This window comes from Bos taurus, chromosome 5 (genome assembly GCF_002263795.3).
Source record: "Bos taurus isolate L1 Dominette 01449 registration number 42190680 breed Hereford chromosome 5, ARS-UCD2.0, whole genome shotgun sequence".
Taxonomy (NCBI): domain Eukaryota; kingdom Metazoa; phylum Chordata; class Mammalia; order Artiodactyla; family Bovidae; genus Bos; species Bos taurus.
In genome coordinates this window covers 25193687-25221175 of record NC_037332.1, presented here as the reverse complement: position 1 = coordinate 25221175, position 27489 = coordinate 25193687, and the positions used below count along the sequence as shown (strand labels likewise).

Sequence of the window (27489 nt, the reverse complement as noted above, 5' to 3'; positions counted from 1 at the left end):
AGGGACTGGGGGCAGGAGGAGAAGGGGACGACAGAGGATGAGATGGCTGGATGGCATCACCGACTCGATGGATGCGAGTTTGGGTGAACTCCGGGAGTTGGTGATGGACAGGGAGGCCTAGAGTGCTGCAATTCATGGGGTCGCAAACAGTCAGACACGACTGAGTGACTGAAGTGAACTGACCACCTTATATATACAAATTATTCTTTTCCATTTTTCTCTCCTTCCTCCCTGCCTCCCTCCCTCCCTTCCTTCCTATTTACTTACTAACATATGGGTATGGGTTTCAACAACAGGATGTATGGTGTATAATTTTTGTGTGCTTTGTTCACTACTGCTTCCTTAATGTCTAGCGCTCAATGAATATTTGTAGAATGTATGTATGGAGTCAAGGCATGCATTAATTAACAGACATCTGTTTCATTTTCTATTGTTTTTCTCTTTATTCACATGTGCAGGAGAGAGGCCATAGCTGAAAGAATGCACAGCCTGACTCTCAGATGGTGGTTCTTCCATCAGGCTGCTCTACCCTGATTAATCTCCTTTGATGAGAGACAAGCCTGAGTAAGCTTCCAAAGTCTCTGAAGGGAGAACTGCAGATATGACTAAATCAGGAAGACTGGATGCGGGGTTTTTTCATCTTGTCAGAAAAGACTATAATCATGATAACACTCTATCTGCAAGGTATGAGTGTGTCAGAATGAAATGATTGATATTAGGATCTTTCCAAGAGCCTCAGGATGTGCTGTTTTCTCTTCAGTGTTTTCTCTGAGGTAACTCTTGGCATTAACTAACCCGGATTCTGGTCTGGCATCTTCTGATTGGTGTTCTGTCTCTTCCTATATAATGTTGATGCGGAATCCTGGAGCCAAGATTCCTCTGGGCTCCGAAAATTTCCTGTGATACCTGCTTTGCAATTGACCATCATGAAGCTCTTAGCCTTCCTGACACTGGTGGCAGTTTCCACCATCCTGGTTTCTGCCCGTAAGTAAAGATTCTTACCTGAAAATAAGGTTTGGAGGAATAGTTACATCAAGATAAGAACTCTGTGGATGTGGGTTTGGGGGAGCCGAGAATGCTGGTCTCTCCTGTCCTCTACTCCAGTCCCCTGTTCCATCACCATTTTCACTGACCATTCACGATAGATTTGACTCTACCCTTAGGCTCTTCCTAATTCAATCAGATCATAGCTCATTTCTGACCTTGGAACCCAGTTTCATGGTCAGAGTCAGTAAAATCTGTTTAAGAACACAAATCAGAGGTTTATTTCAGGAAATCAAAAGTGACCACATATTGTGGGATTTTATATTATCTGTGCATCTTTTCCCCCTCAACGTGTGCACCAAAGACTAAAGTTATTTGACTCTGAAAGCCTGCACCATTGTCCATATTCTTCTCTCCACACCCAAATCTGGTGTTCAACTCACGTCCTGTTTTTATTTTTCTTTCAGAGGATACAACAACTGCTCCACAGGACACACCAGGTAAGTCTGCCCTTGCACCTCATCTCCTTTCAGCAACGACCATTTTCTATCCCAGCCTCATGTCAAAGTTTCCACAGGAGATAGGATATAAGGATTCCTAAGCCCAAACCTGGCAAAGTCTTCTGCCTGATTCAAATGTTTATGGTGAACATAGAAAGTCTGCTTATTTCTTACACATTATTAGAGAACATGAACACTCTGGCATGGATATATATATAAATTGTGGGTGAATCATAGAATTTTCTTCAGCAGAGAGGAGGCCGTGGTCTGATGTTGTGGCCTGAGAATTTGGGGGAGGTGCATGTAAAGTCTTTCTGATTACCCTAAACCAAAGGGTTGAATATATGGCCAGTGTGTAAATGAGAGGCCATTTAGTCCCTGTGATAGGGATAGAATAAGATAGTTCTACACCTGGAAATCCCACTTGGGGAAAACAGAGAGGGACTTCAGAAGATCACCATGAGCTAGACACCAACCAGAAGATGATCAGCAACAATCAGAACATTTTGAAAGTAAACAGACTTACTGTTTATTCAGTGGCCACTGCCACTGAAAAATGGGATGAGGCCTGAATTTGGCCTTGGGAGGTTTATGATAACAGATCCTGAAAAACTGCATTCCTGCACATAGCCAAGACAGGAGTACAGGTGAAAGAGAAAAGAAACTAGGTGAAAGAGGACATTATACCACAACCTGAGGTGAATTACAGTATTTTAGGATATGTCACCACTTCTTTGTTAATATACATATGATGATAACACCGTGACAGCTCTGGTTAGACCATATAATGTCAAGGAGGACTAATGATGTAAGCCTTGATGTCTGACCCCAAAAGAGAAAATCTGTGGTCTTCTACCCTTCCCATTTTTTATTTGATTATAAAAATGCAGCCCTTAGGAATTCCCTGGTGGTCCATGGGTTAGGATGTGACACATTCACTGCTTGAGTCTGTTTTTGATCACTGGTCCAGGAAGCTTCGGGATATGGCCAGGAAAAAAAAAGCAGGCAGCCCTCTTTGTTCTCAGGGCTGTAGTCCCTTGCCTGCCTATATCTCTCACAAGTATCCTACTCTAATTAACTCCCTGTTTGCCTGTTACTTTGCCTCTGGCTGCATTCTTTCTGTGCCTGAATTGTTTTGCACTAAGACAAAAGAACCTGCAGACCAGGCACCAGGTGTGAATTAAAAGATTGTGAGGAGTGTGGTTTCACCATAATGAGGAGAATGTAGTTCCTGAGTTCAGTTCAGTTCAGTCACTCAGTACTGTCCCACTGTTTGCGACCCCATGAATCGCAGCACGCCAGGCCTCCCTGTCCATCACCAATTCCCAGAGTTCACTCAGACTCACACCCATCGAGTCAGTGATGCCATCCAGCCATCTCATCCTCTGTCGTCCCCTTCTCCTCCTGCCCTCAATCCCTCCCAGCATCAGAGTCTTTTCCAATGAGTCAACTCTTTGCATGAGGTGGCCAAAGTACTGGAGTTTCAGCTTTAGCATCAGTCCTTCCAAAGAACACCCAGGACTGATCTCCTTCAGAATGGACTGGTTGGATCTCTTTGCAGTCCAAGGGACTCTCAAGAGTCTTCTCCAACACCACAGTTCAAAAGCATCAATTCTTCGGTGCTCAGCTTTCTTCACAGTCCAACTCTCACATCCATACATGACCACTGGAAAAACCATAGTCTTGACTAGACGGACCTTTGTTGGCAAAGTAATGTCTCTGCTTTTGAATATGCTATCTAGGTTGGTTATAACTTTCCTTCCAAGGAGTAAGCGTCTTTTAATTTCATGGCTGCAGTCACCATCTGCAGTGATTTTGGAGCCCCCAAAAATAAAGTCTGACACTGTTTCCACTGTTTCCCCATCTATGTCCCATGAAGTGATGGGACCAGATGCCATGATCTTCGTTTTCTGAGTGTTGAGCTTTAAGCCAACTTTTTCACTCTCCTCCTTCACTTTCATCAAGAGGCTTTTTAGTTCCTCTTCACTTTCTGCCTGAGAGTGATGCAGAAATGAGGGCATAAGGACCACATGGGAGAGTGGGATAACAGGATGTGGAATGTAGGGGTCAAGTGCAAGTAGAGCTCTAAGCTCTGCTCTTTGTAATGGCATCGATGCCTGAGTCCCAGGCTGAGGTTTGTTTTCATTCTTTAACCTGAATCCCAAGGTTGTGGACCAAAGCTCCTGGTCATTCTTGGACTGTCCCCACAGCACTCTGCCCATTCTATGCTGTGTGTCATGCTCACACAGGCATTCTGAAGATTCCTCTTTTCAGCCTCAACAGCTTGGGGACTTGGGTTCTCTGATCACAGGGCACTGACTCTAGTCTGACCTAGCATATCATGCCACATGTGCCATGTGGAGTCCAGTTAAAAAATTTCCCTTTCCTGTATGAGGCCTGAGTCAGCACAGCTAGAGTACGGGTATGGAGATGGTGATGAGATGGTTTTCGCTCACAGTTTTGGGGTCTGACTCTTGCTATTTGTTAGCAGCTCTGTGGGGAGAGATAAATCTCATAAATCTTGGCAAGGTCCTTTTGAACATGGGGTGGGTGAAAGGGCATTTGCTCATTCTTATTATTTCCAGAATAGTACCAATATTTCCCATTATGTAGAAGGGACTCTCACAATTATTGCTGTAGTACAAGTTCCCACAAAAGGTATGACAAATATATATATATATATCTCCTCAGGCCAGAACTTGCAAAAAGAGATTTTGCTGCATTAAAAGAAAGGAGATACTCCCTCTAATCTGAGATGAATCAACTGATTCTTCTCTTCTCCTCATACTGCAATGCTCCTCATACTTAGAACCTACTCAGTTCTAAGTCATTCTGGAGGAAGTCCCCAGAATGTCAGTCCACAGGAAGTTCCTTTTGTCTCTCATCAGTGGCTCCTGTGAATAAGGACATATGTGGATTTGGTCTTTCGTGTTCATGCTAGCAGAAAGTATTTGCCTGTGTCTTCCCTCAGCCTCACTGCCCTAGCAAGGAAATACTAAATTCTTTCTTTCCCACAAAGGACGGGGCTAGGAAGAATGAGTAAGAGGAGAGCTGGCAGCTAGGGTAAAGGTATGAAAGAATTGATGACATTTGCTGAGATGAATTCAGAATGAGAAATGCACATTCAAGCATGTTGCCTGAAGAATCATATGTCTTGATTTGAATGTTTCCTCTTAATTTCAGCTTCTGAAGCTGCTGCCACGAACTCTGCTGACCCCAGCGCAAGTACAGATGCTCCCAGTGAAAGCACAGCTTCTGAAGCTGCTGCCACGAGCCCTGCTGACCCCAGCGAAAGTACAGATGCTTCCAGTGAAAGCACAGATGCTCCCAGTGAAAGCACAGATGCTCCCAGTGAAAGCACAGATGCTCCTAGTGAAAGTGCAGATACCCCCACCACAAGCTCTGCTGCTTCCACTTCCACTGCTGCCCGCTCGACCAGTACTGCATCTACCACCACTCGATATTGTAAGATCACCCCATAAGTACTTTCTTCATGGATCTCCTGGATTTCCTGTGTCCACTATTCTCAGCATAGACTATATTTGGGGGGCAGAAAAAGTCATGGGAAAAGTTGTGTTCTCTTTTCAGTATTTTCTAAATCCTTGTGGTTTTACAAATCAAGCCAAGAGACAACATCAGAGGAATCAAAAATTTTGAGTCTCTCGTTTACCAATTTTATCTGCATGGCTCTTGAAATTTTGGAAATTAATAGGTAAAATTCATCATTAGTAAAATTGACAACAGAGAGACCAAAGTATGTCCCTCCATGTGGCCAAGTACCTGGCTAAGTCTGTTTTGTTTTGCTAGAAAATTCCTATCTCCTTTAAAGATCTTTCTAAAAATAGAAAATATCTTTACAAAGATGCTTCCTTGAGGCAGAATGCTTTGAGTGTTATTCTGGGTATTTCTGGGAATTTGGAATTCCATTGTGGTTCATGGTACAGTCTTCCTATTCCTGGTTCATTTCCCCCTGACCTTAAACAGCCTGGTAAAATCAGTGACTACTATGATTGATTCTGAATATATGACAGGCAATGTGGTATCAAATTCACATATATAATGTAGGGTTGGCCTAAAAGTTCGTTCAGGTTTTTCCATAAGATATGGTTAACCAAATAGTTTAAATCTCATAGTAACTCTATGCAATAAATATTTTAAAGATGATGAAATAAAAAATTGCAACAGAAACTTCCCCTTGAATATTGTGCCATAAGAGATGAGATGGATTGGTACATAAGCAATGAAAGTTAGAAACATTTATACTCTTTCAGTGCTTGGCTCTTGGCTCAAAGTTCTGTATTGGGTAGTCAATGGGTGAGAAAATGAATATTTCTTTTAACAAGAGAAGCCTGGACTGCTGTATGCTGTAGCACATGGAAAACTAATCATATTTGTCATCTCTGTTTTTTTTCTAAACTTCCCACTGATCTAGGCTTCCATCCCAGGCTTCACGTCCAACTGCCTCTGGACAGGAGTTAGGTGTTTATCTTCCAGGAATGTAAATCTCTTTTTGACCATGAATTCAGTGCCATTTGACATTTGTTAGTCTTCTTGCAGATTCCAAGGTATAAAGCCACATTTTCAACCTTTTTTGAAAACCTCTTTTTTCTGTTTCAGGTTTCTTTCCACGGTTTAACATATTTTGCTGAGTTATCAGCGAGATGGAATCAGACTCAGCCTTCTGCATTTGATCCTGCTGGGCTGGGCCAATACGTCCCTTGATTTGTTTTAATGCAATGACTTTCCATCCCTACTATGTCTATCCTATCTCTAATCAGTGTATCTTCTTTAAAATAAAAAAATCATGAGCAACATGAAAAAAATGATTTTCTGTAGGTGCTGGCGTGGTGATTGTCCAAAAGTTTAGTCTATCCAAGTGACAGAGTTTGAATCCTACCTAGTTCTTTCTTGGGTTAATGTTAATAAATAGACTTTCTACATGTTTATCCAATTTTTTAAAAACAGGAGATGATCCTTTGGTATATCACTAAAGACTACAGTTTTCTGTATGTGAGTGCACTAATCAACATTTCCTGGGTACAAACGTTCACTCTGATTCCATCAAACTCGGCTATTAACTGACCCCTAATTATTCTCATATCCTCAGTGGCTTGGCAGGTGAGAAAGAGGGAAGCACTCCTGAGGTCTGGGAACTAGCCTGACACACTTGTGCTTTGGAATTGTTAGGGTCTGACCTGATCTCAGAGCTTAGAAATGGTGCTCTCTTATTGCACACAAACAATATCACAAAACACCAACATCAGAGAAAGACACATGGTGACTTCCATAATTTTGACCAACTCATAATTCTGTTTCAGTACAAACAAAAACAAGATCAGTGTACAAACCATAAAATACTATCAGTAAATATCATCCTCTCCCAGGTAATGAATTCATTACATAGTACAACTTTAGCCCCACTCTAGCCTCTTCTCCTCTCTGTTAGGTTTGTTAAGACACTCAGGTATAGCATTATTCGTGCTCCCTTAGAGTCACTAATCAGAGCAGAGGCCTGCTCCTTAAACCCTCCCCCAAGTCACCTCACATATACTCAAATCCTGTAACAAGTCCTTTCTTACACCCTTGGATTAAGGCACCTGTCTGTAATTCCCCATGGTTTATGTTCTCCCCACTGCCATGAGTACTAAACCCAAACCAACTCAACTATAGCTGTGTTCCTGGTGGTTTGGGGCTGGAAGACTTTGATACCTGAATGTATAATTGGGATGGACGTGGTATGAGAACAAGGGGTGGTATCTTTGTCTTTCTCCCTTTGGATATTTGCTGGGTTAAAATTTGCCCAATTCTGGGAGGTTTGGTTAACTGGAGCCTTTACAACTGCCTGAACCATCACCATCAGTAAACTAAGCAGTGCAAATTCAAGAACAACATTAATGGTCTGATTAAGGAAATTATTGAAGATGAAATTCGATGCTGACTAAATTTTCTAAAAAATAACTATCTGATTCCACTTAATAACAAATGAAAGTGTTAGACACTGAATCGTGTCTGACTCTTTGAGATCCATAGACTGTAGCTCACCAGGCTCCTCTGTCCATGGAATTCTTCAGGCATGAATACCAGAGTGGGTGCTATTCCCATCCACCCACCTTGAAGGAAGGTGGATTCCTTCTCCAGGGAATCCTCCCAACTCAGGTATTGAACTGGGTCTCCTGCATTGCAGGCAGATTGTTCACCATGTGAGTCACCCTGGAAGCCTATAATAACAGGTAGTGGAGACTATTAAATGTCAGACAAGGTAAGTCTGCTGATTATTTCAGCTACCTGACATTGAAATAGGCTGGGACCTGGGACTCTTGCTGGAGTAGTTGCACCTGGACAAATGTCTCCTGGGGCAATAGGATCCACAGAAACTGTAAGGGATGAATGTGTAGTTGGGGAAATTGTGAACAATAACTATAATAAAACCACAAACCAAATGCCACTTCTGAGGTACACAGAGCAAAAGCAGGGTACTGTGCATGATCCCTGTACACAGCATCACCAAGGGGTGGCTAGACCATCTCAGCTCTGTCTCCTGACCAACACATGGACCTGCCTCATTACTCCTTTAGTGACCCAAGCTGTTCCTCTGGGGGAGTGGGCAAGTATATCTGTTACTTGCCTTTGCTTCCTTGTGCTACAGAATGAGACCCAATAAAGTGCAGCATGGAACTCTATTCTGGCCACTTATATATTTCTGTTGATTAAAGATCCAAGGGCCTGTGCTGGCAATAATATTATAAAGACAATTTAGGAAGAACAACAGGTCAAGTGGGACTGGTGAACACGTATCCACTTTTATAACAACTTTCATAATAGTCCCTAAGTCCACAAAGGCACAAGGTGAATTTTCATAGATTGGAGTTTGTATACATTCACTATATTGCCCCAGGGATATTTGAGTCTTTTAGCATATTGCCATAATCTAACTCAGACAAGATTTGGAATTAATAACCATTAAGGGCAAATTAGTAGTTATCATGTTAATTGCTTCCTCAGAGGAATAAACTGAAAAGAATTAAGACCTCTAATAGTCATATGATAACTAGAGGGTAGTGGTTTTAAAGCAATATTCAAGGCTTAGTTCCATCTGTGGAAAATCTAGGAATTATGTGTTAGAACAACAAGAGATATTGCTTGAAATACGCAACACGTTGTCATGTTTTTCAGATCATGCTAATAACAAAGAAGGGAGAGACCATAGGACTTTCCTGGTTTTGCCAAAAGCATGCTCCTAAACCTAGGAATCTGTCTCTTGTCACAAAGTCACCAGGTAGAAATTGGAATTTTAGCAGGACCCTAAGCAGAAATCCTTAATAAATTTACTGAAAATCAGCCCCAGGCCTTCTCTATTAGCCCACAAGATCTGACTGTTCATATATCAATAGTAGACATTTCTGTCATATATGTGTGGACTAACCCTTTGGCAGAAATCAAATAGGATTTCTTTGCAAAATTCTCTTGGGTTTTGGATCTGAAAACTACCTAATGCAGATTATTCTTTTAGACCATTTGAAAAATAGATGCTATCTTTTCAATGGTATTCGATAAATGTAGCCTCACTATTGAAGAGCACCCGAGTATTTTGAGGCCATTAAATATCTATGGATTCTGGTCATGCCCTGGATGATGAGAGAGACAAACAGTCAAATACATGAGGGCCACTAAGAAATGCTCCCTCTTAGTGTGGAAGTTTATTTTTAAGGGTGTTCTAAGAATGAAATTTCAGGGGGTGACTCACACATACAGAAACATGTTCTATTGCTACTTGTTGGGTGGAAAATGGGGCTCTCAAAGAACTTCCCTGACATCACCACAAGTGGCATGGCACATAAAATGAATGGATTACCAGTGGAAGTTCTTGAGCTGAAGACAATGTTGCTGCTTGGAAGTAAGTCTCAAGAGGCTCTGCAGGTACCAAACACTGATTAAAGAAAGCAAGAATAAATCTTTTCATTGTGTATTGCTCTAAGTTCTGTAGATAGGAGTGGACAAAGTTTTAGGCTCCTGGCATCTGCGAGGCATTTAAATATGATAGACAATAAAAAGAAATGATGCAATGAAGAAAATGCATCCACTGTGAACAGGAAAATATTGGATCAATAATGGCTGTAAGTGAAATGATCTGACACTGACAAGTGGATCCCATTGGACTGCTATAGTTAGCCCCATGGCTCTGTAAGTGTTTATGTACTGGGTATTAACTGGGCACTCAGACTCCGCTAGGATTTGCTTATCCTGTAAAGGAGTAACCTTAGAGATACAATTAAAGTGGAACAATCAATTCACCATTTGCTTAGTCCACTTCCTCTCAGGTTATGAACTGTACTACTATTATAAACTACTAATTAATATACAGAAGTGATTAGGGAAACATGATTTATTTTTATTGAAATTCAGTTTTTTACCTTTTTCTTTGTCTAAGAAATGTTAGTTCCCTAAGTTTAGGTAGGTGCACTTTTTGGTTTAATTCTAGATGTTTCATAATTTTAGTGTTTATAATTGAGTCTGATTTTTGTGTATCATATGAGGTGTGAATCATGTTTTTGTTATCATATAGGTAGTTCTGTGTTTTTTCAGTTTAGTTTGTTGAAAGACTTTACTTTTTTCTATTAAGTATTCTTAGCATTATTGTCAAAAACCAACTAACCATAAATGTGTGGAACTATTTTATAAGTCTTTTTCTACCCTTCTGATTTATTTTTCTATCCATGTCAGTATCTCAATGACTTTATTAATGTAGATGTATAAGCTTGTATATCAGGTGTGTGATTCCTACAACTTTTTTCTTTTTCAAGATTATTTTTGAGGGAGGTGGGAGAGGGGTTCAGGATGGGGAACACATGTACACCCGTGGTGGATTCATGTTGATGTATGGCAAAACCAATACAATATTGTAAAGTAATTAGCCTCCAATTAAAATAAATAAATTTATATTAAAAAAGATTATTTTTGTTCACTGGTACTTTTTAATTTGTCATATATATTTTGGAATCTATTGGTCAATTTTAACAGCAAGTCTTGACATATTGACTTGGATTGAACTGAAGATACAGACAAATGGATACTTAACATTATTTATTCAATGACATAAAAAGAATATATCTATATTTATTTAGGTTTATTTGATTTCTGTCATTGAAAATTTTTAAGATTCACTGTAGAAGTCGCATTTTGTGATCAATCAATCCATCAATAAGTATATGTTTTGATGCTTTTTAAATAATTTTTTTGGAATTTTCAAAATTCAATTGATCACTGGTAATATGTGGAAATATATTTGAATTTAATATATTGGCTGTCTATACCATGACTTCAATTTACTTATTGTTTCTAACAAATGTGTATGTGTAGTTATACATGTGCACAACCTTGTCATCTTCATGTAAAATTAGTTTACTTCATTATATCTGAGCTTGTTATATTTCTTTTTTCCCTGCATATAGAAATGCTTAGGACCTCCAGAAAGATATTAAATAGAAGTGATAAGAACAGAAATACTTAATAAATATTAATTTCCAATTTTAGCAGAAAGATTTCAGTTCTTCTCCACTATATAGATTTATATGATTAAAGTGTTTGGTTGATACATTTTGTCAGAATGAAGAAATCTTAATTTAACCCTAGTTTAAAATGGTGAAAAAGTAAAAACTACAACCAAGAATACGCTACCTAGCAAGGCTCTCATTCACATGTGATGGAGAGATCAAAAGTTTACAGAAAAACAAAAAACTAAAAGATTTCATAAGCCCAAGCAATCTGTTCAAAAAGTATTAAAGGGACTTCTTTAAGCAAAATTAAAAGGCTAAAACTAGAAACATGTACACTGCAAAAGGAAAAAGTATTAGTCACTCAGTCACGTCCTACTCTTTGCAACTCCATGGACTATAGCCCATCAGGCTCCTCTGTCCATGGACTTCTCCAGGCAAGAATACTGGAGTTGGGTTGCCAACTCCAAAAATACTGGGTTGTCATTCCCTTCTCCAGAGGATCTTCCTGATCCTCAGGAAGATTGAACCCAGGGATCGAACCCAGGTCTCCTGTATTGCAGGCAGATTCTTTACCATCTGAGCCATCAGGTAAATGTATCAACAGGTAGTAAATCAACCACATATAAAGCTGCTGCTGCTGCTGCTAAGTCGCTGCAGTCGTGTCTGACTCTGTGCGACCCCATAGACAGCAGCCCAACAGGCTCCCCTGTCCCTGGGATTCTCCAGGCAAGAACACTGGAGTGGGTTGCCATTTCCTTCTCCAATGCATGAAAGTGAAAAGTGAAAGTGAAGGTGCTCAGTCATCTCCGACTGTGTGGGACCCCATAGACGGCAGCCCACCAGGCTCCCCCATCCATGGGATTTTCCAGACAAGAGTACTGGAGTAGGGTGCCATTGCCTTCTCCAACATATAAAGCTAGTACAGGTTAAAAGACAAAAATAGTAAAATAATCCACATCCATAAGAAGCAGATATGGCATACATAAATCCAATAGATGTAAAATAGGATGTCAAAAACTGTAATTACTATGGAAAGACCATAAAAATGTAGGATTGTTAAGATGCATTTGAAATCAAGAGATCAGCAACATAAATTAATCACACACATATAGACTACTGTGTATCAAACTCGTGGTAATCACAAATCAAAAATCTGTAAGAGATACACATACAGAAAACAGAAATGAATCCAAACATAAAACTAACATAACACTAAAGACATAACATTGTCATTAAATCACAAGAAAAAAAAAGAAGGAAAAATAACTATAAAATAGTTCTCAAACAATGAAAAAAATGGCAGTAAGTACAGATGTGAATTATGACTTTAAATGTAAATAGACTAAATGCTCCTATTAAAAAACATAGCATGACTGAATTGATATAAATGCAAGACCCATATATATGTGTGTGTATGTGTATATATGTACTGCCTAGGGGAGACTCACTTCAGCTCTAAAGGCATATACAAATTGAAAGCATGTGGAAAAAGGTTGTTAAGTAGTGCGTGCTCAGTTGTGTCTGACTCTTTGCGACCCCATGGACTGTAGCCTGCCAGGCTCCTCTGTCCATGAGATTACCTTATCAAGAATACTGAAGTGGGCTGCCATTTCCTCCTCCAGGAGATCTTCCTGACTCAGGGATCAAACCTGCAGCTTCTGTGATTCTGGCATTGGCAGGTGGATTCTTTACCACTGAGTCAAGGTATTCCACAAAAGTGGAAATCAAAGCTGGAATGGCAATACTTTCATCAAACAGAATGTAAAACAAATACTGTTATAAGAGACAAAGAAGACATTACATAGTGATCAAAAGAACAAATCAAGAATTGTGAATATATATATATATATATATGCAAGCAAAATAAGGCCATTTAACAGATGAGGTAAATATTAACAGATAAAAAGGGAGAAACTGACAGTAACACAATAACAGAGGAGCTTCACATTCCTCAGGTCATCCAAACAGAAGACCAATAAGGAAACACAAAATGACACAGTTTATAAGTTGGACATAATAGTTAAATTGAACATGCCATCAAAAAGCAGCAGAATACACATTCTTTTAAAATGCATATGGAAGAGTCTCCAAGATAGATCATATGCAAAATCTCAAAACACCTCAGTAAATTTTAGAAAGCTGAAATCATACCAAGCATCTTTCCCCACCCCATGCTGTGAGACTAGAAATCAAATACAAGAAGAAAAAAAAACTACTGAAAACATAAACACTTAAGAGTGCAAGCAATATTCCACTAGCAACAAAAGAACACTAACGAAATCAAAGAAGAAACTTTAATAAATACATTTTATACTTTAATAAATGCATATGGATGAAAATGAAAACACAACAACCTAAAATCTATGAGATACATCAAAAGCAGTTCTAAGAGAGAAGTTTACAGTGATACAAGCTTACCTCAGAAAACAAGAAAAATCTCTAATAACTAATGTAAACTTACACCAAAAGGAATTAGAGAAAGAAGAACAAACAAAACCAAAATTTAATAGAAGGAAAGAAATCATAAAAATTAGAGCAGATATAAATGAAATTGAGGCTAACAGAACAGAAAAGATCAATGAAACGGAAAGTTCATCCTTTAAAAAGATGAAAAAGTTTAACAAGCCTTTGGCCAGACACATTAAGAAAAACAAAGGGTCTTAATCAATAAAAGTAGAAATAAAAAAGAAGTTAGATTTAACACCACAGAAATATAAAAGATCTTAGAAGACTACTATGAACAACTATATACCAATAAATTGGACAACCTAGAAGAAATGGATCAAATCCTAGAAATATACAATCTCCCAAGACTGAAACAAGAAGAAATAGAACATACGAACAGACCAATTACCTGGAGTGAAATTCAATGAGTAATAAATTCCTAATAAATAAAATCCAGGACCAGATGACTTCACAGGTAAATTCTACCAAACATGCAGAGAAGAGTTAACACCAAGTCTTCTCAAACTATTAAAAAACATTGCAGAGGAAGGAACGCTTGTTAACCCATTCTATGAGGCCAGCATCACCCCGATACCCAAACCAGACAAAAACATTACAAAGAAAGAAAATTACAGGGTAATATCACTGATGAACATAGATGAAAAAAATTCTCAACTAAATACTAACAAACTGAAAACAACAATACATTAAAAGGATCATATACCATGATCAAGTGGGATTTATCCCAGGGGTGTAAGGATGGTTCAATGTTCATAAATCAATTAATGTGACATATTACCAAACTGAAGAATAAAAAACAAATGATCATGCTTTACATGCAGGAAAAACTTTGGATAATATTTAATAATATACATTTATGATAAAAACTCTCCAGAAACTGGGTACAGAGAGAACATAATAAGGGCCTTAAAATAATAAGGGCCATATATGACAATCCTACTTTGGGCACCTCATGCAAAGAGTTGACTCACTGGAAAAGACTCTGATGCTGGGAGGGATTGGGGGCAGGAGGAGAAGGGGACGACAGAGGATGAGATGGCTGGATGGCATCACTGACTCGATGGACGTGAGTCTGGGTGAACTCCGGGAGCTGGTGATGGACAGGGAGGCCTGGCGTGCTGCAATTCATGGAGTCGCAAAGAGTCGGACACGACTGAGTGACTGAACTAACTAACTAACATCTAACATCGTACTCAAAGGGGGAAAGCTGAAAACATTTCCCCCAAAAAAGAAGCAGGACAAGGATGGCCACACTCAAAACTGTTATTCAATATAGTATTTTAAGTCTTGACCACATCAATCAGACAAGAAAAAGAAATGAAATCCAAACTGGAAAAGAAGAAGTAAAATTACCACTATTTGCAGATGACATGGTATTATACACAAGAAATCCTAAAGATGCCAGAAAAAATTACTACAGCTCTTCAATGAATTCTATGAAGTTGTAGGATATAAATTAATATCAGAAATCTGTCATTTTTCTATATACTAACCATGAACAATCATAAAGAGAAGTTAAGGAAACAATCCCATTTATATCACATCAAAAAGAATAACATACCCAGGAATAAACCTACCTAAGGAGGTAAATGACCTGAAGTTGTAAACTGTAAGACACTGATGGGCAAACTGAAGATAACAAAAACAGATTTAAAGATTATATTATGTTCATGGATTAGAAGAATTAATATTGCTAAGATGTCAAATTATAACACTTTTTTGGATCTGTCTTTTAAAGCAAAGGAAACAAAAACAAAATTAAAAATTGGACTTAAAACTTCTACACAGCAAATTTAAATCACTGACAGATCAAAAAGACAACAATGAATGGGAGAAAATATTTACAAATGAAATGACTGATAAGGTATAATTTCCAAAACATATAAACAGCTCACACAAATCAATATCAAACAAATGACTCCATTAAAAATAGACATTTAAATAGACATTTTTCCAGTGATGACATACAGATGGCCAATAGGCACATGCAAAGATCCTGAGTTCTCAATAATCAGAAAATAATCAGATCCTCAATAATCAGAAAAACACAAATCAAAAACACAATGAGATATCATCACAATTCTGTAAACCTGGCAACTGTTAAATGACAGCAAATACTGAATGTTGACTAAGATATGAAGAAGTAGGAAGCCTGCACTGTTGGTGGAACTGTACACTGGTGCAGCCAGTGTGGAAAACATGATGGGATTTTTCTCAAAAAATTGCAATACCCAATGATCCAGCAATTTCACTCCTGGGCATATATCCAAAGAATACAAAACACTAATTTACACATATACAGGCACCCCAAAGTTCACAGAAGCATTATTTAGAAAACTAAGATATAGAAGGAACATAAGAGATGATGTATAAAGAGGATGTGGTCTATATATACAATGGAATGTGACTCAGACATATAAAAGAATGAAATTTTGCTATTTACAGCAACATGGATGGTTCTGGAAGGCATTATGCTTAGTGAGATAAGTCAGACAAAGACAAATAGTGTATGTTATTACTTATATGTGGAATTTAATAAAGTAAAAATAAGTAGTGATTATACAAGGAAAAAAAAAAAAACCAGATTCACGGATATAGAGAACGACTATTGGCTACCAGTTAGGTGATGGGAGGAAGATAGTAACAATTTGGGATTAAGTGGTAAACACAACACAGTATAAAATAAATAAGCTACCAGGGTATATTGTACCGCATGGGGAATATAGCCAATATTTTATAACTGTAAATGGAGTTTAATTCATAAAATTTTGAATCTCTATGTTGTACATCTGAAAGTAACATAATAGTGTAAATCAAATATACCTCAAAAAACAATTTTAAACAGAAAAAAAGTGCCCTTGAAATTTCATTATGAATTACTCTCAGCCCAGAATCCATTTCTCTCATCACTTTCTATAACCAACCCTCCTTTTTTGATGGCAGTGCTAAATAATTCAACAGTAGTTCCAGATAAGAATGACCAGAATGTCAAAGTAACTTGATCAGGATTTTTCTATTTTTTTAATTTAAAAATTTTTACAATGTTGTGCTGGTTACCACCATACACCATCACAAATCAGCCACATAATTAAAAGATGCTTGCTCCTTGGAAGAAAAGCTATGACAAACCTAGACAGCATATGAAAAAGCAGAGATATCACTCTGCCAAAAAAGGTCCATATAGGCAAATCTATGGTTTTTCCAGTAGTCATGTGCGGATATGAGAGTTGGACCATAAAGAAGGCTGAACACCAAAGAATTGATGCTTTTGAACTGTGGTGCTAGAGAACTCTTGAGAGTCCCTTGGACTGCAAGGTGAGCAAACAGTCAATCCAATAGGAAATAAATCCTGAATATTAATTGGAAGGTCTGATGCTGAAGCTGAAGCTCCAATACTTTGATCACCTGATGCAAACACCAACACACTGGAAAAGAAGGAAGTGATGAAGGAATTGACAGTATGAGCACTACTTCAGTTCAGTTCAGTTCAGTTGCTCAGTCGTGTCCAACTCTTTGCGACCCCAAGAACCGCAGCCCCCCAGACCTCCCTGTCCATCACCAACTCTGGGAGTTTATCCAAACTCATATCTGTAGAGTTGGTGATGCCATCTATCCACTATATCCTCTGTTGTCCCCTTCTCCTCCTGCCCTCAATCTTTCCTAGCATCAGGGTCTTTTCCAATTAGTCAGTTCTTTGCATCAGGTGGTCAAAGTATTGGAATTTCAGCTTCAGCATCAGTCCTTCCAATGAATATTCAGGACTGATCTCCTTTAGGATGGACTGGGTGGATATCCTTGCAGTCCAAGGGACTCTCAAGTCTTCTCCAACACCACAGTTCAAAAGCATCAATTCTTCGGTGCTCAGTTTTCCTAATCTTCCTTCAAAAAATGTATTGCTACCTACTGGGAGGTTTTAGTCCAAGGAAAATAGTTACAGCATCTCCTTAACCTGAAATATTAGAAATCTAGACCCCAGAAAAATAATTAAGAAAGAATTAATGAAGAATTAAACAATTCAGTTCTCACTCAGTCATGTCTGACTCTTTGCGACCCCATGGACTGTAGCCTTCCAGGCTCCTCTGTCCATGGGATTCTCCAGGCAATAGTCCTGGAGTAGATTGCCATTTCCTTCTTCAGGGGATCTTCCCAACCCAGGGATCGAACCCGGGTCTCCCACATTGTAGGCAGACACTTTACCGTCTGAGCCACCAGGGAAGCCACAGTCGCTCAGTCATGTCCAGCTCTTTTTCAACCCATGGACTGTAGCATGCCAAGCCTCTCTCCATCACCAACTCCTGGAGCTTACTCAAACTCATGTCCATGGAGTCGGTGATGCCATCCAGCCAGCTCATCCTCTGCCGTCTCCTTCTCCACCTGCCTTCAATCTTTCCCAGCATCAGGGTCTTTTCCAATGAGTTGGCTCTTCTCATCAGATGGCCAAAGTATTGGAGTTTCAGCTTCAGTATCAGTCTTTCCAATGAATATTTAGGATTCATTTCCTTTAGGATTGACTGGCTTGATCTCCTTGCAGTCCAAGGGACTCTTGACAGTCTTCTCCAACACCACAGTTCAAAAGCATCAATTCTTCAGTGCTAAGCCTTCTTTATGGTCCAACTCACACATCCACACATGACTATTGGAAAAACCATAGCTTTGACTAGAAGGACCTTTGTAGGCAGAGTAATGTCTCTGCTTTTTAATATGCTATCTAGATTTGTCATAGCTTTTCTTCCAAGGACTAAGCGTCTTTTAACTTCATGGCTGCAGTCACCTTCTGCAGTGATTTTGGAGCCCAAGAAAATAAAGTCTGTCACTATTTCCACTGTTTCCCCATCTATTTGCCATGAAGTGATGGGACTGGACGGGACCAGATACCATGATCTTCCCCTTTTTAATGTTGAGTTTTAAGCCAAATTTTTCACTCTGCTCTTTCACCTTCATCAGGAGGCTCTTTAGTTCCTCTTTGCTTTCTTCCATATAGGTGATGTTATCTGCATATCTGAGGTTATTGATATCTCTCCCTGCAATCTTGATTCCAGCTTTTGCATGATGTCCTCTGCATTTAAGTTAAACAAGCAGGGTGACAATATACAGTCACACTCCTTTCCCAATTTTGAACCAGTCCACTGTTCCATGTCCAGTTCCAACTGTTGTTTCTTGACCTGCATACAGGTTTCTCAGAAGGCATGTAAGGTGATCTGGTATTCCCATCTCTTTGAGAATTTTCCACAATTTTTTGTGATCCACACAGTCAAAGGCTTTAGTGTAGTCAATGAACAGAAGTAGATGATTTTCTGGAACTCTCTTGCTTTTCCTATGATCTAACGGATGCTGGCAATTTGATCTCTGGTTCCTCTGCCTTTTCTAAATCAAGCTTGAACATCTGGAAGTTCTCAGTTCACATATTGTTGAAGCCTGGCTTGGAGGATTTTGAGCATGACCTTGCCAGTATGCGAAATAGGTCCAATTGTGCGGTAGTTTGAACATTTCTTTGGCATTGCCCTTCTTTGGAACTGGAATGAAAACTGACATTTTCCAATCCCATGCCCACTGTTGAGTTTTCCAAATTCGCTGGCATATTGAGTACAACACTTTAACAGCATCATATTTTAGGATTTGAAGTAGCTCAGATTGAATTCTATCACTTCCACTAGCTTTGTTCATAGTGATGCTTCCTAAGGTCCACTTGACTTCCCATTCCAGGATATCTGGCTCTAGGTGAGTAATCACATCATCATGGCTATCTGGGTCATTAAGATCTTTTTTGTATAGTTCTTCTGTGTGTTCTTGCCACCTCTTCTTAATATCTTCTGCTTCTGTTAGGTCCATACCATTTCTGTCCTTTATTGTGTCCATCTTTGCATGATATGTTTCCTTGGTATCTCTAATTTTCTTGAATAGATCTCTAGTCTTTTCCATTCTACTATTTTCCTCTATTTCTTTGTATTTTTCACTTAGGAATGCTTTCTTATCTATCCTTGCAATTCTTTGGAGCTCTGCATTCTGATGGGCATATCTTTTTCTCCTTTTCCTTTCACTTATATTCTTTTCTTGGCTACTTGTAAGGCCTCCTTAGACAACCATTTTGTCTTTTGCATTTCTTTTTCTTGGGGATGGTTTTGATCACTGCCTCTTATACAATATCACAAACCTCCATCCATAGTTGTTCAGGCACTCTAATCAGATCTAATCCCTTGAATCTATTTCTCACTTCTACTGTATAGGGGATTTGATTTAGGTCATACCTGAATGGTCTTGTGGTTTTCCCCACTTTCTTCAATTTAAGTCTGAATTTGGCAATAAGGAGTTCATGATCTGAGACACAGTCAGATCCCAGTCTTGTTTTTGCTGACAGAGCTTCTCCATCTTTGGCTGCAAAGAATATAACCAATTTGATTTCTGTATTATATTCTTTGCAGCCAAAGATGGAGAAGCTCTATACAGTCAGCAAAAACAAGACCAGGAGCTGACTGTGGCTCAGACCATGAACTCCTTATTGCCAAATTCAGACTGAAATTGAAGAAAGTAGGGAAAACCACTAGACCATTCAGGTATGACCTAAATCAAATCCCTTATGATTATACAGTAGAAGTGAGAAATAGATTTAAGGGCCTAGATCTGATAGATAGAGTGCCTGATGAACTATGGAATGAGGTTCGTGACATTGTACAGGAGACAGGGATCAAGACCATTCCCATAGAAAAGAAATGGAAAAAAGCATAATGGCTGTCTGGGGAGGACTTACAAATAGCTGTGAAAAGAAGAGAAGTGAAAAGCAAAGGAGAAAAGGAAAGATATAAACATCTGAATGCAGAGTTCCAAAGAATAGCAAGAAGAGATAAGAAAGCCTTCTTCAGAGATCAGTGCAAAGAAATAGAGGAAAACAACAGAATGGGAAAGACTAGGGATCTCTTCAAGAAAATCAGAGATACCAAAGGAACATTTCATGCAAAGATGAGCTCGATAAAGGACAGAAATGGTATGGACCTAAGAGAAGCAGAAGATATTAAGAAGAGATGGCAAGAATACACAGAAGAACTGTACAAAAAAGATCTTCACGATCCAGATAATCACAATGGTGTGATCACTGAACTAGAGCCAGACATCCTGGAATGTGAAGTCAAGTGGGCCTTAGAAAGCATCACTACGAACAAAGCTAGTGGAGGTTATGGAATTCCAGTTGAGCTATTCCAAATCCTGAAAGATGATGCTGTGAAAGTGCTGCACTCAATATGCCAGCAAATTTGGAAAACTCAGCAGTGGCCATAGGATTGGAAAAGGTCCGTTTTTATTCCAATCCCAAAGAAAGGCAATGCCAAAGAATGCTCAAACTACTGCACAATTGCACTCATCTCACACGCTAGTAAAGTAATGCTCAAAATTCTCCAAGCCAGGCTTCAGCAATACGTGAACCGTGAACTTCCTGATGTTCAAGCTGGTGTTAGAAAAGGCAGAGGAACCAGAGATCAAATTGCCAACATCTGCTGGATCACAGAAAAAGCAAGAGAGTTCCAGAAAAACATCTATGTCTGCTTTATTGACTATGCCAAAGCCTTTGACTGTGTGGATCACAATAAACTGTGGAAAATTCTGAAAGAGATGGGAATACCAGACCACCTGACCTGCCTCTTGAGAAATGTGTATGCAGGTCAGGAAGCAACACTTAGAACTGAACATGGAACAACAGACTGGTTCCAAATAGGAAAAGGAGTACGTCAAGGCTATATATTGTCACCCTGTTTATTTAACTTATATGCAGAGTACATCATGAGAAATGCTGGACTGGAAGAAACACAAGCTGGAATCAAGATTGCTGGGAGAAATATCAATAACCTCAGATATGCAGATGACACCACCCTTATGGCAGAAAGTGAAGAGGAACTCAAAAGCCTCTTGATGAAATGAAAGTGGAGAGTGAAAAAGTTGGCTTAAAGCTCAACATTCAGAAAACGAAGATCATGGCATCTGGTCCCATCACTTCATGGGAAATAGATGGGGAAACAGTGTCAGACTTTATTTTTCTGGGCTCCAAAATCACTACAGATGGTGACTGCAGCCGTGAAATTAAAAGACACTTACTCCTTGGAAGGAAGGTTATGACCAACCTAGATAGCATATTCAAAAGCAGAGACATTACTTTGCCAACAAAGGTCCATCTAGTCAAGGCTATGGTTTTTCCAGTGGTCATGTATGGATGTGAGAGTTGGACTGTGAAGAAGGCTGAGCACCGAAGAATTGATGCTTTTGAACTGTGGTGTTGGAGAAGACTCTTGAGAGTCCCTTGGACTGCAAGGAGATCCAACCAGTCCATTCTAAAGGAGATCAGCCCTGGGATTTCTTTGGAAGGACTGATGTTAAAGCTGAAACTCCAGTACTTTGGCCACCTCATGCGAAGAGTTGACTCATTGGAAAAGACTCTGATGCTGGGAGGGATTGGGGGCAGGAGGAGAAGGGGACGACAGAGGATGAGATGGCTGGATGGCCTCACTGACTTGATGGACATGAGTCTCAGTGAACTCTGGGAGTTGGTGATGGACAGGGAGGCCTGGCGTACTGCAATTCATGGGGTTGCAAAGAGTCGGACACGACTGAGCGACTGATCTGATCTGATTGACCATCTGGTGATGTCCATGTGTAGAGTCATCTCTTGTGTTGTTGGAAGAGGGTGTTTTTTATGATCAGTGTGTTTTCTTGGCAAAACTCTGTTAGCTTTTGTCCTGCTTCATTTTGTACTCCAAGGCCAAATTTACTTGTTATTCCAGGTATCTCCTGACTTCCTACTTTTGCATTCCAGTCCCCTATGACATCTTCTTTTGATGTTGGCTCTAGAAGGTCTTCTGGGTGGGTCTTCACAGAACTGTTCAACTTCAGCTTTCCCCACAAACAGCCTCTCCCATCAGGAATCTTCCACAAGTTGCTCATTCATGTCCGACTCTCTGCGACCCCGTGGACTGTAGCCTCTGTAGGCTGTAGGACTGTAGCTTCTCTGTCCTTGGGATTCTCCAAGCAAGAATACTGGAGTGGGTTACCATTTCCTTCTCCAGGCAATCTTCCTGATCCAGGGATCGAACCCGGGTCTCCAGCATTGGAGGCAGACACTTTAACCTCTAAGCCACCAAGGAAGATACAAGCCTCTTACTTACCCTTATTCATCTGAGGGCAGACAGAATGAAAATCACAATCATAGAAAAGTAACCAAAATGATCATATGGATCACAGCCTTGTCTAACTCAATGAAAGCATGAGCTATGCTGTGTGGGGCCACCAAAGACGGACAGGCCATGGTGGAGAGTTCTGACAAAATGTGGTCCACTGGAGAAGGGAATGGCAAACCACTTCAGCAATCTTGCCTTGAGAATCCCATGAACAGTATGAAAAGGCAAAAAGGTAGAACACTGAAAGATGAATTCCCCAGGCCAGTAGGTCCCCAATATGCTACCGGAGAAGAGCAGAGAAATAGCCCCAGAAGGAATGAAAAGGCTGAGTCAAAGCAGAAACAACGCCCAGTTGTGAATGTGTCTGGTGGTGAAAGTAAAGTCCAACACTGTAAAGAACAGTATTACATAGGAAACTGGAATGTTAGGCCGATGAATCAAGGTAAATTGGAAGTGGTCAAACAGGATATGGCAAGAGTAAACATTGACATTTTAGGAATCACTAAGTTAAAAGGAGGGGAAATGGACGAATTTAATTCAGATAACCATTATAGTTACTACTGTGGGCAAGAATCCCTCAGAAGAAATAGAGTAGCCATCATAGTCAACAAAAGAGTCCAAAATACAGTACTGGGGTGCAATCTCAAAAACGACAGAATGATCTCAGTTTGTTTCCAAGGCAAACCATTCAATATCACAGTAATCCAAGTCTATGCCCCAACCACTAATGCCAAAGAAGCTGAATGGCTCTATAAAGGCCTATAAAACCTTCTAGAACTAACACCAAAAAAAGGTGTCCAAATATCCTGGGTCCTAATTCCTTTGCTGCCCCCTGACTAGATGTTTGACCTTAATCAAACCTCAGTTTCATTATCTGTAAAAGAGATAATAACAGTATCTACCACAGAAGACTGATATATTATAGGAAATAATGCAGGTAAAATATCTAGAAGTGTACTCAGTAAGTGTTAGCTTCTTTTTTTCCCCCTGGTTAACAGATACTTTTCATCAGCACAGTAGTCAAATGTACAAAACCAAAAGTCAGTGGCATTAACCAATAGTCTCACATGACTCTTTTTTCCTAGAGCATAAGCCAACTTTTCATTTATTGCTGTGATTTATGATGGGATTACATATGTGTAAGAAATGACTTTACAATCTGGGCCTAACTTTTTTCTTAATAAACCAGGAAAGAAAATTTCTTAGGAATCATTGAATGACACTGAATTACATCTTATAAAATCAAAAGGGAAGAATAGCACTCCCTTTGTCACATGAAAGGGATTAGCATTCATACCACAGGAAAACAACTTAAAATTTGAAACTTTTTCAGGATAAACTTAATATAAGGTATGCTCAACAGAAATGTTATAATTTTCCTTTCCACTTGTATCAGCTCTTCTCCATGCTTAAAAGCACAGCCTGGGAAACAACACTTTTTTTCCAAGACATCTGCCACCTAGATGAGAATAATAACAATGGTATTAATAATTATGATAATGAAAGCACTTAAGAAGCATCATAAGTATTTCACATGACTTATCTTATTGAATTACCATACTGATATGATTATGTAATACAATTACATACAAAAAAGACACATAAATGGTTTTGAGAAGTTGATCCCAAGAATAAGAAGAGGGCATTGTGCTGTGCTACCCAGATTCTTCTTCTTGATGAACTTGTTGCCCCAGCTAGAAGTACTGTTGGCAGACAGTCTTGCCCATGTTAATACCTTTCAGGAATTACCTCAGTCAGGCTTCTGCTGTCAGCCCATTCCAGGATTGCCTCAGAAGCAAAGAGCTTTGCCTAAAACCATTCCCCTTCCAGCGTGGCGCCTATACAATGGCTGGCTGATATAGGAGTATAAAGACTTAGCTATCAAGGGCCAACTTAGGACAACCCCAAATGGCCATGACTAGCTACTGAGCTCTTTGTGGGGTCAGCTAAGACTGTGGTTGGTGTACACAGCTGGATTTATCCCTCTGCTTCCTTCCCCATGTTTTGACAAGTTTTAATCCCAAGGGCACTGCTTAATAAACATCCTGCATGCTGAGCTGTGTCTCAGAGTCTGCTGCCTGGGAAGCCCAACTTGCAACACTGCAAGTACACTACCAAAAAATACCATTTTTACTCACACAAAATATCTCACATCTTTAATAATCTATCTTACTAAATGTAGTTACTGGGGGAAAAAAAGGAATCTCAAACAAGTTGCATTATTCTTAGTCTTATTCCACACACTTGTACAGCCAGCAGGCTGGAGGGAGATGGTCATGGTGCAGCTGTGCTGTGACACACTTAGCACGAGTCCCAGCACATAGTCGTAGGTGATGCTGAGGAACAAGATCTGTCAGTCCGATAACTGGTCCTCTTAACCAAAATAAAATCTACAGAAAGAAAGTAGAATCTTCTTCTGGAATAAAATAAAAATGTAAGAAATATATTCTGATTGGGTAAATTTCAATTACAGAAATTTTATAAGACTGAAAAGGAATGATCCACCTCTTTCCTTACCTGAACACCTGTCCCATTCCCCAGAGGTAATTGCTGTTGGTTTGATATGCGTTATTTCCAGAACTTTTTTCCATGACCACTAATTTATAAGTGTTTGAATATGAATTTTTAATAAAAATGGAATTTACTCTATGTGCTGCTCAGCAACTCACATTATAGAAGATAATCTGCTCTATTCAAAATACTGATTTAAATGCTGCTGCTGCTAAGTCACTTCAGTTGTGTCCGACTCTGTGCGACCCCATAGACGGCAGCCCACCAGGCTCCCCCGTCCCTGGGATTCTCCAGGCAAGAACACTGGAGTGGGTTGCCATTTCCTTCTCCAATGCATGAAAGTGAAAAGTGAAAGTGAAGTCGCTCAGTCGTGTCCGACCCTCAGTGACCCCATGGATTGCAGCCTTCCAGGCTCCTCCATCCATGGGATTTTCCAGGCAAGAGTACTGGAGTGGGGTGCCTTCACAACAACATCTAAACTGACACTTAAATTAAACATCTGGGCACCACAGACTAGCTAAGTTGATACATAAAATGTATCATCACAAGTATACCCCTTGTCAATTTGGCACTCTTTAAACCATACTTTATACCTAAATAAAGATAATAACAAGTGTCTTAGTTCAGGCTATTATAGCAAAGTACCATAGACTGGGAGGCTCATAAACAACAGAAATGTATTTCCCACAGTTCTAAAGTTTGGAAGTCTGAGGTCTGGGCACCAGCATGGTCAAGTTCTGGTGAGACTGCTCTTTTAGCTATTCTTCCAGTTACTGACCACTGATTTCTTGTATCCTCACATGGCAGAAAGCAGAAATGGATAGAAGTTCTCTTGCAAATCAAAAGAACCATAATCCCATTCCTGAGAGCTTTATCATCCTGACCCCATCTAATCCTAATCCCAAGAACCCTACCTCTTAATATTATCACAATGATGGGTGAGGTTTCAATTTATTAATTTTGGAGGGACACAAACATTCTGTCCATAACACTAAGGTTATACTTCCACACAATATGGTACAAGTATCCTTTGTTCAACTGAAAAAGTACTAAATCTTTCTCCAAAAGAAGATGCAAAGTTCTTGGGTGGTGTTCACTCTTCTTGATACCATGCAACTTAAATATTATAATGTAAAAAACAATACATCTTACGTTATATAAGAGGATAAAAGAGAGAAGAAAACAAAGATACTTGCTAAGAATACACACAAAGAGATATTCATAACAAAATAAGGAAGAAATACTCATGACAATTACAGTTGTTATTACTACTGTCCATGTGTCACAGCTGGTATTTAGAATACATTCTTTCACTCCCTATTCTGTATTTCCCCTTTTCCTCCGTAACCACCTCAACTGGTTGTGGTTCTTTACCATGTAGACAACTCAAACTCATTCATAAAAGGTCTGGGTCATTACTAGTCCTGTCTGAACTGGGTTGTTGTAACCATTGGGAAGCATAGTGCAAAACAGCTGTAAAAGGAGAAAGTCCTTGGGAAAATGGTGAAGGGCCAGAAGTACTCGGCTTTGCACTGTGGACAGAAAAACATCTCCTGCCTTTAGTTATGCTTGGCGCCAAGAGTTAATAATAAATAGGGATGTTACTTGTGAGAGCGGGTTGTGGGATAAGCCCATGAGTCATTTAGAGCGCACTGTCCTTGAAATGTTTTTACTGATTATGTGTTAACTCCGCATGCGCTCTGCTGGCCATATACTTTAAGCTCTTTGTTCCTGCTTCTATAAAAAAGCTTGACTGCAGAAATAAACTTGTCAGTCCTTGCAAGAGACTGTCTGAGTGTCATTCTTTCAGGTTCGTCGTTTCCAAGTCCCAGGGAGAAAAACCCCAACAGTAACTTTCCATCGACTTTGAACACAGGGTGTGGTAATAAGAGACACCTTAAGAGATCTTCCGCATTCCAGACATACCCTTTCTTAACCGCACTGTGAAGCAGTAGCCCAGTTTCCCCTTGGTTATTAAGATCAATCACCCCAGCCAACATAGTAACTCTCTTCTTTGTCCATTTAGAGGTATGAGGAGCCCAAGGTAGCCAGGTAACAGTCTTAACTTACAGTCCATTTTGTGTCTCCTGGTAAAAGCATTCTTCCATTTAAAACTAAGATACAAATAAGTTCACATTTTTCACTCATTCAGAGAGATCTATCCATATATTTCTTTCCCAAATTTGTTACCAGTTTTCCAGTCATACTCCTTCCAAATCTCTGACCATCCAGCCAAACAATTGGCCACAGGCCATGAATTAGTTTATAATCACATATCTGGTCATTTTTCCTTCCAAGAAAAATGAGTGAATCCTCTTGCACTGTTGGTGGGAATGTAAATTGATACAGCCACTATGGAAGACAGTATGGAGATTCCTT

General features: G+C 39.5%; 1 protein-coding gene and 1 long non-coding RNA gene across 2 annotated transcripts in view; one reads left to right on the top strand and one right to left on the bottom strand.

Moving 5' to 3' along the window:
• The first annotated feature begins 926 nt into the window (after positions 1 to 926).
• On the top strand, positions 927 to 6133 carry MUCL1 (mucin like 1). Its single transcript, NM_001308657.1, has 4 exons — positions 927 to 984; positions 1452 to 1484; positions 4668 to 4949; positions 6102 to 6133. Exons 1-4 carry the CDS (start codon positions 927 to 929, stop codon positions 6131 to 6133), a joined length of 405 nt encoding a protein of 134 aa, NP_001295586.1.
• A 17538-nt stretch (positions 6134 to 23671) lies between these two features.
• LOC112446661 (uncharacterized) overlaps positions 23672 to 27489 on the bottom strand; it is a 46812-nt gene continuing 42994 nt past the window's right edge. The window contains exon 4 of the long non-coding RNA XR_003034689.2: positions 23672 to 24058. This is a non-coding gene — a long non-coding RNA (uncharacterized lncRNA). The remainder of the gene's footprint in view (positions 24059 to 27489) is intronic.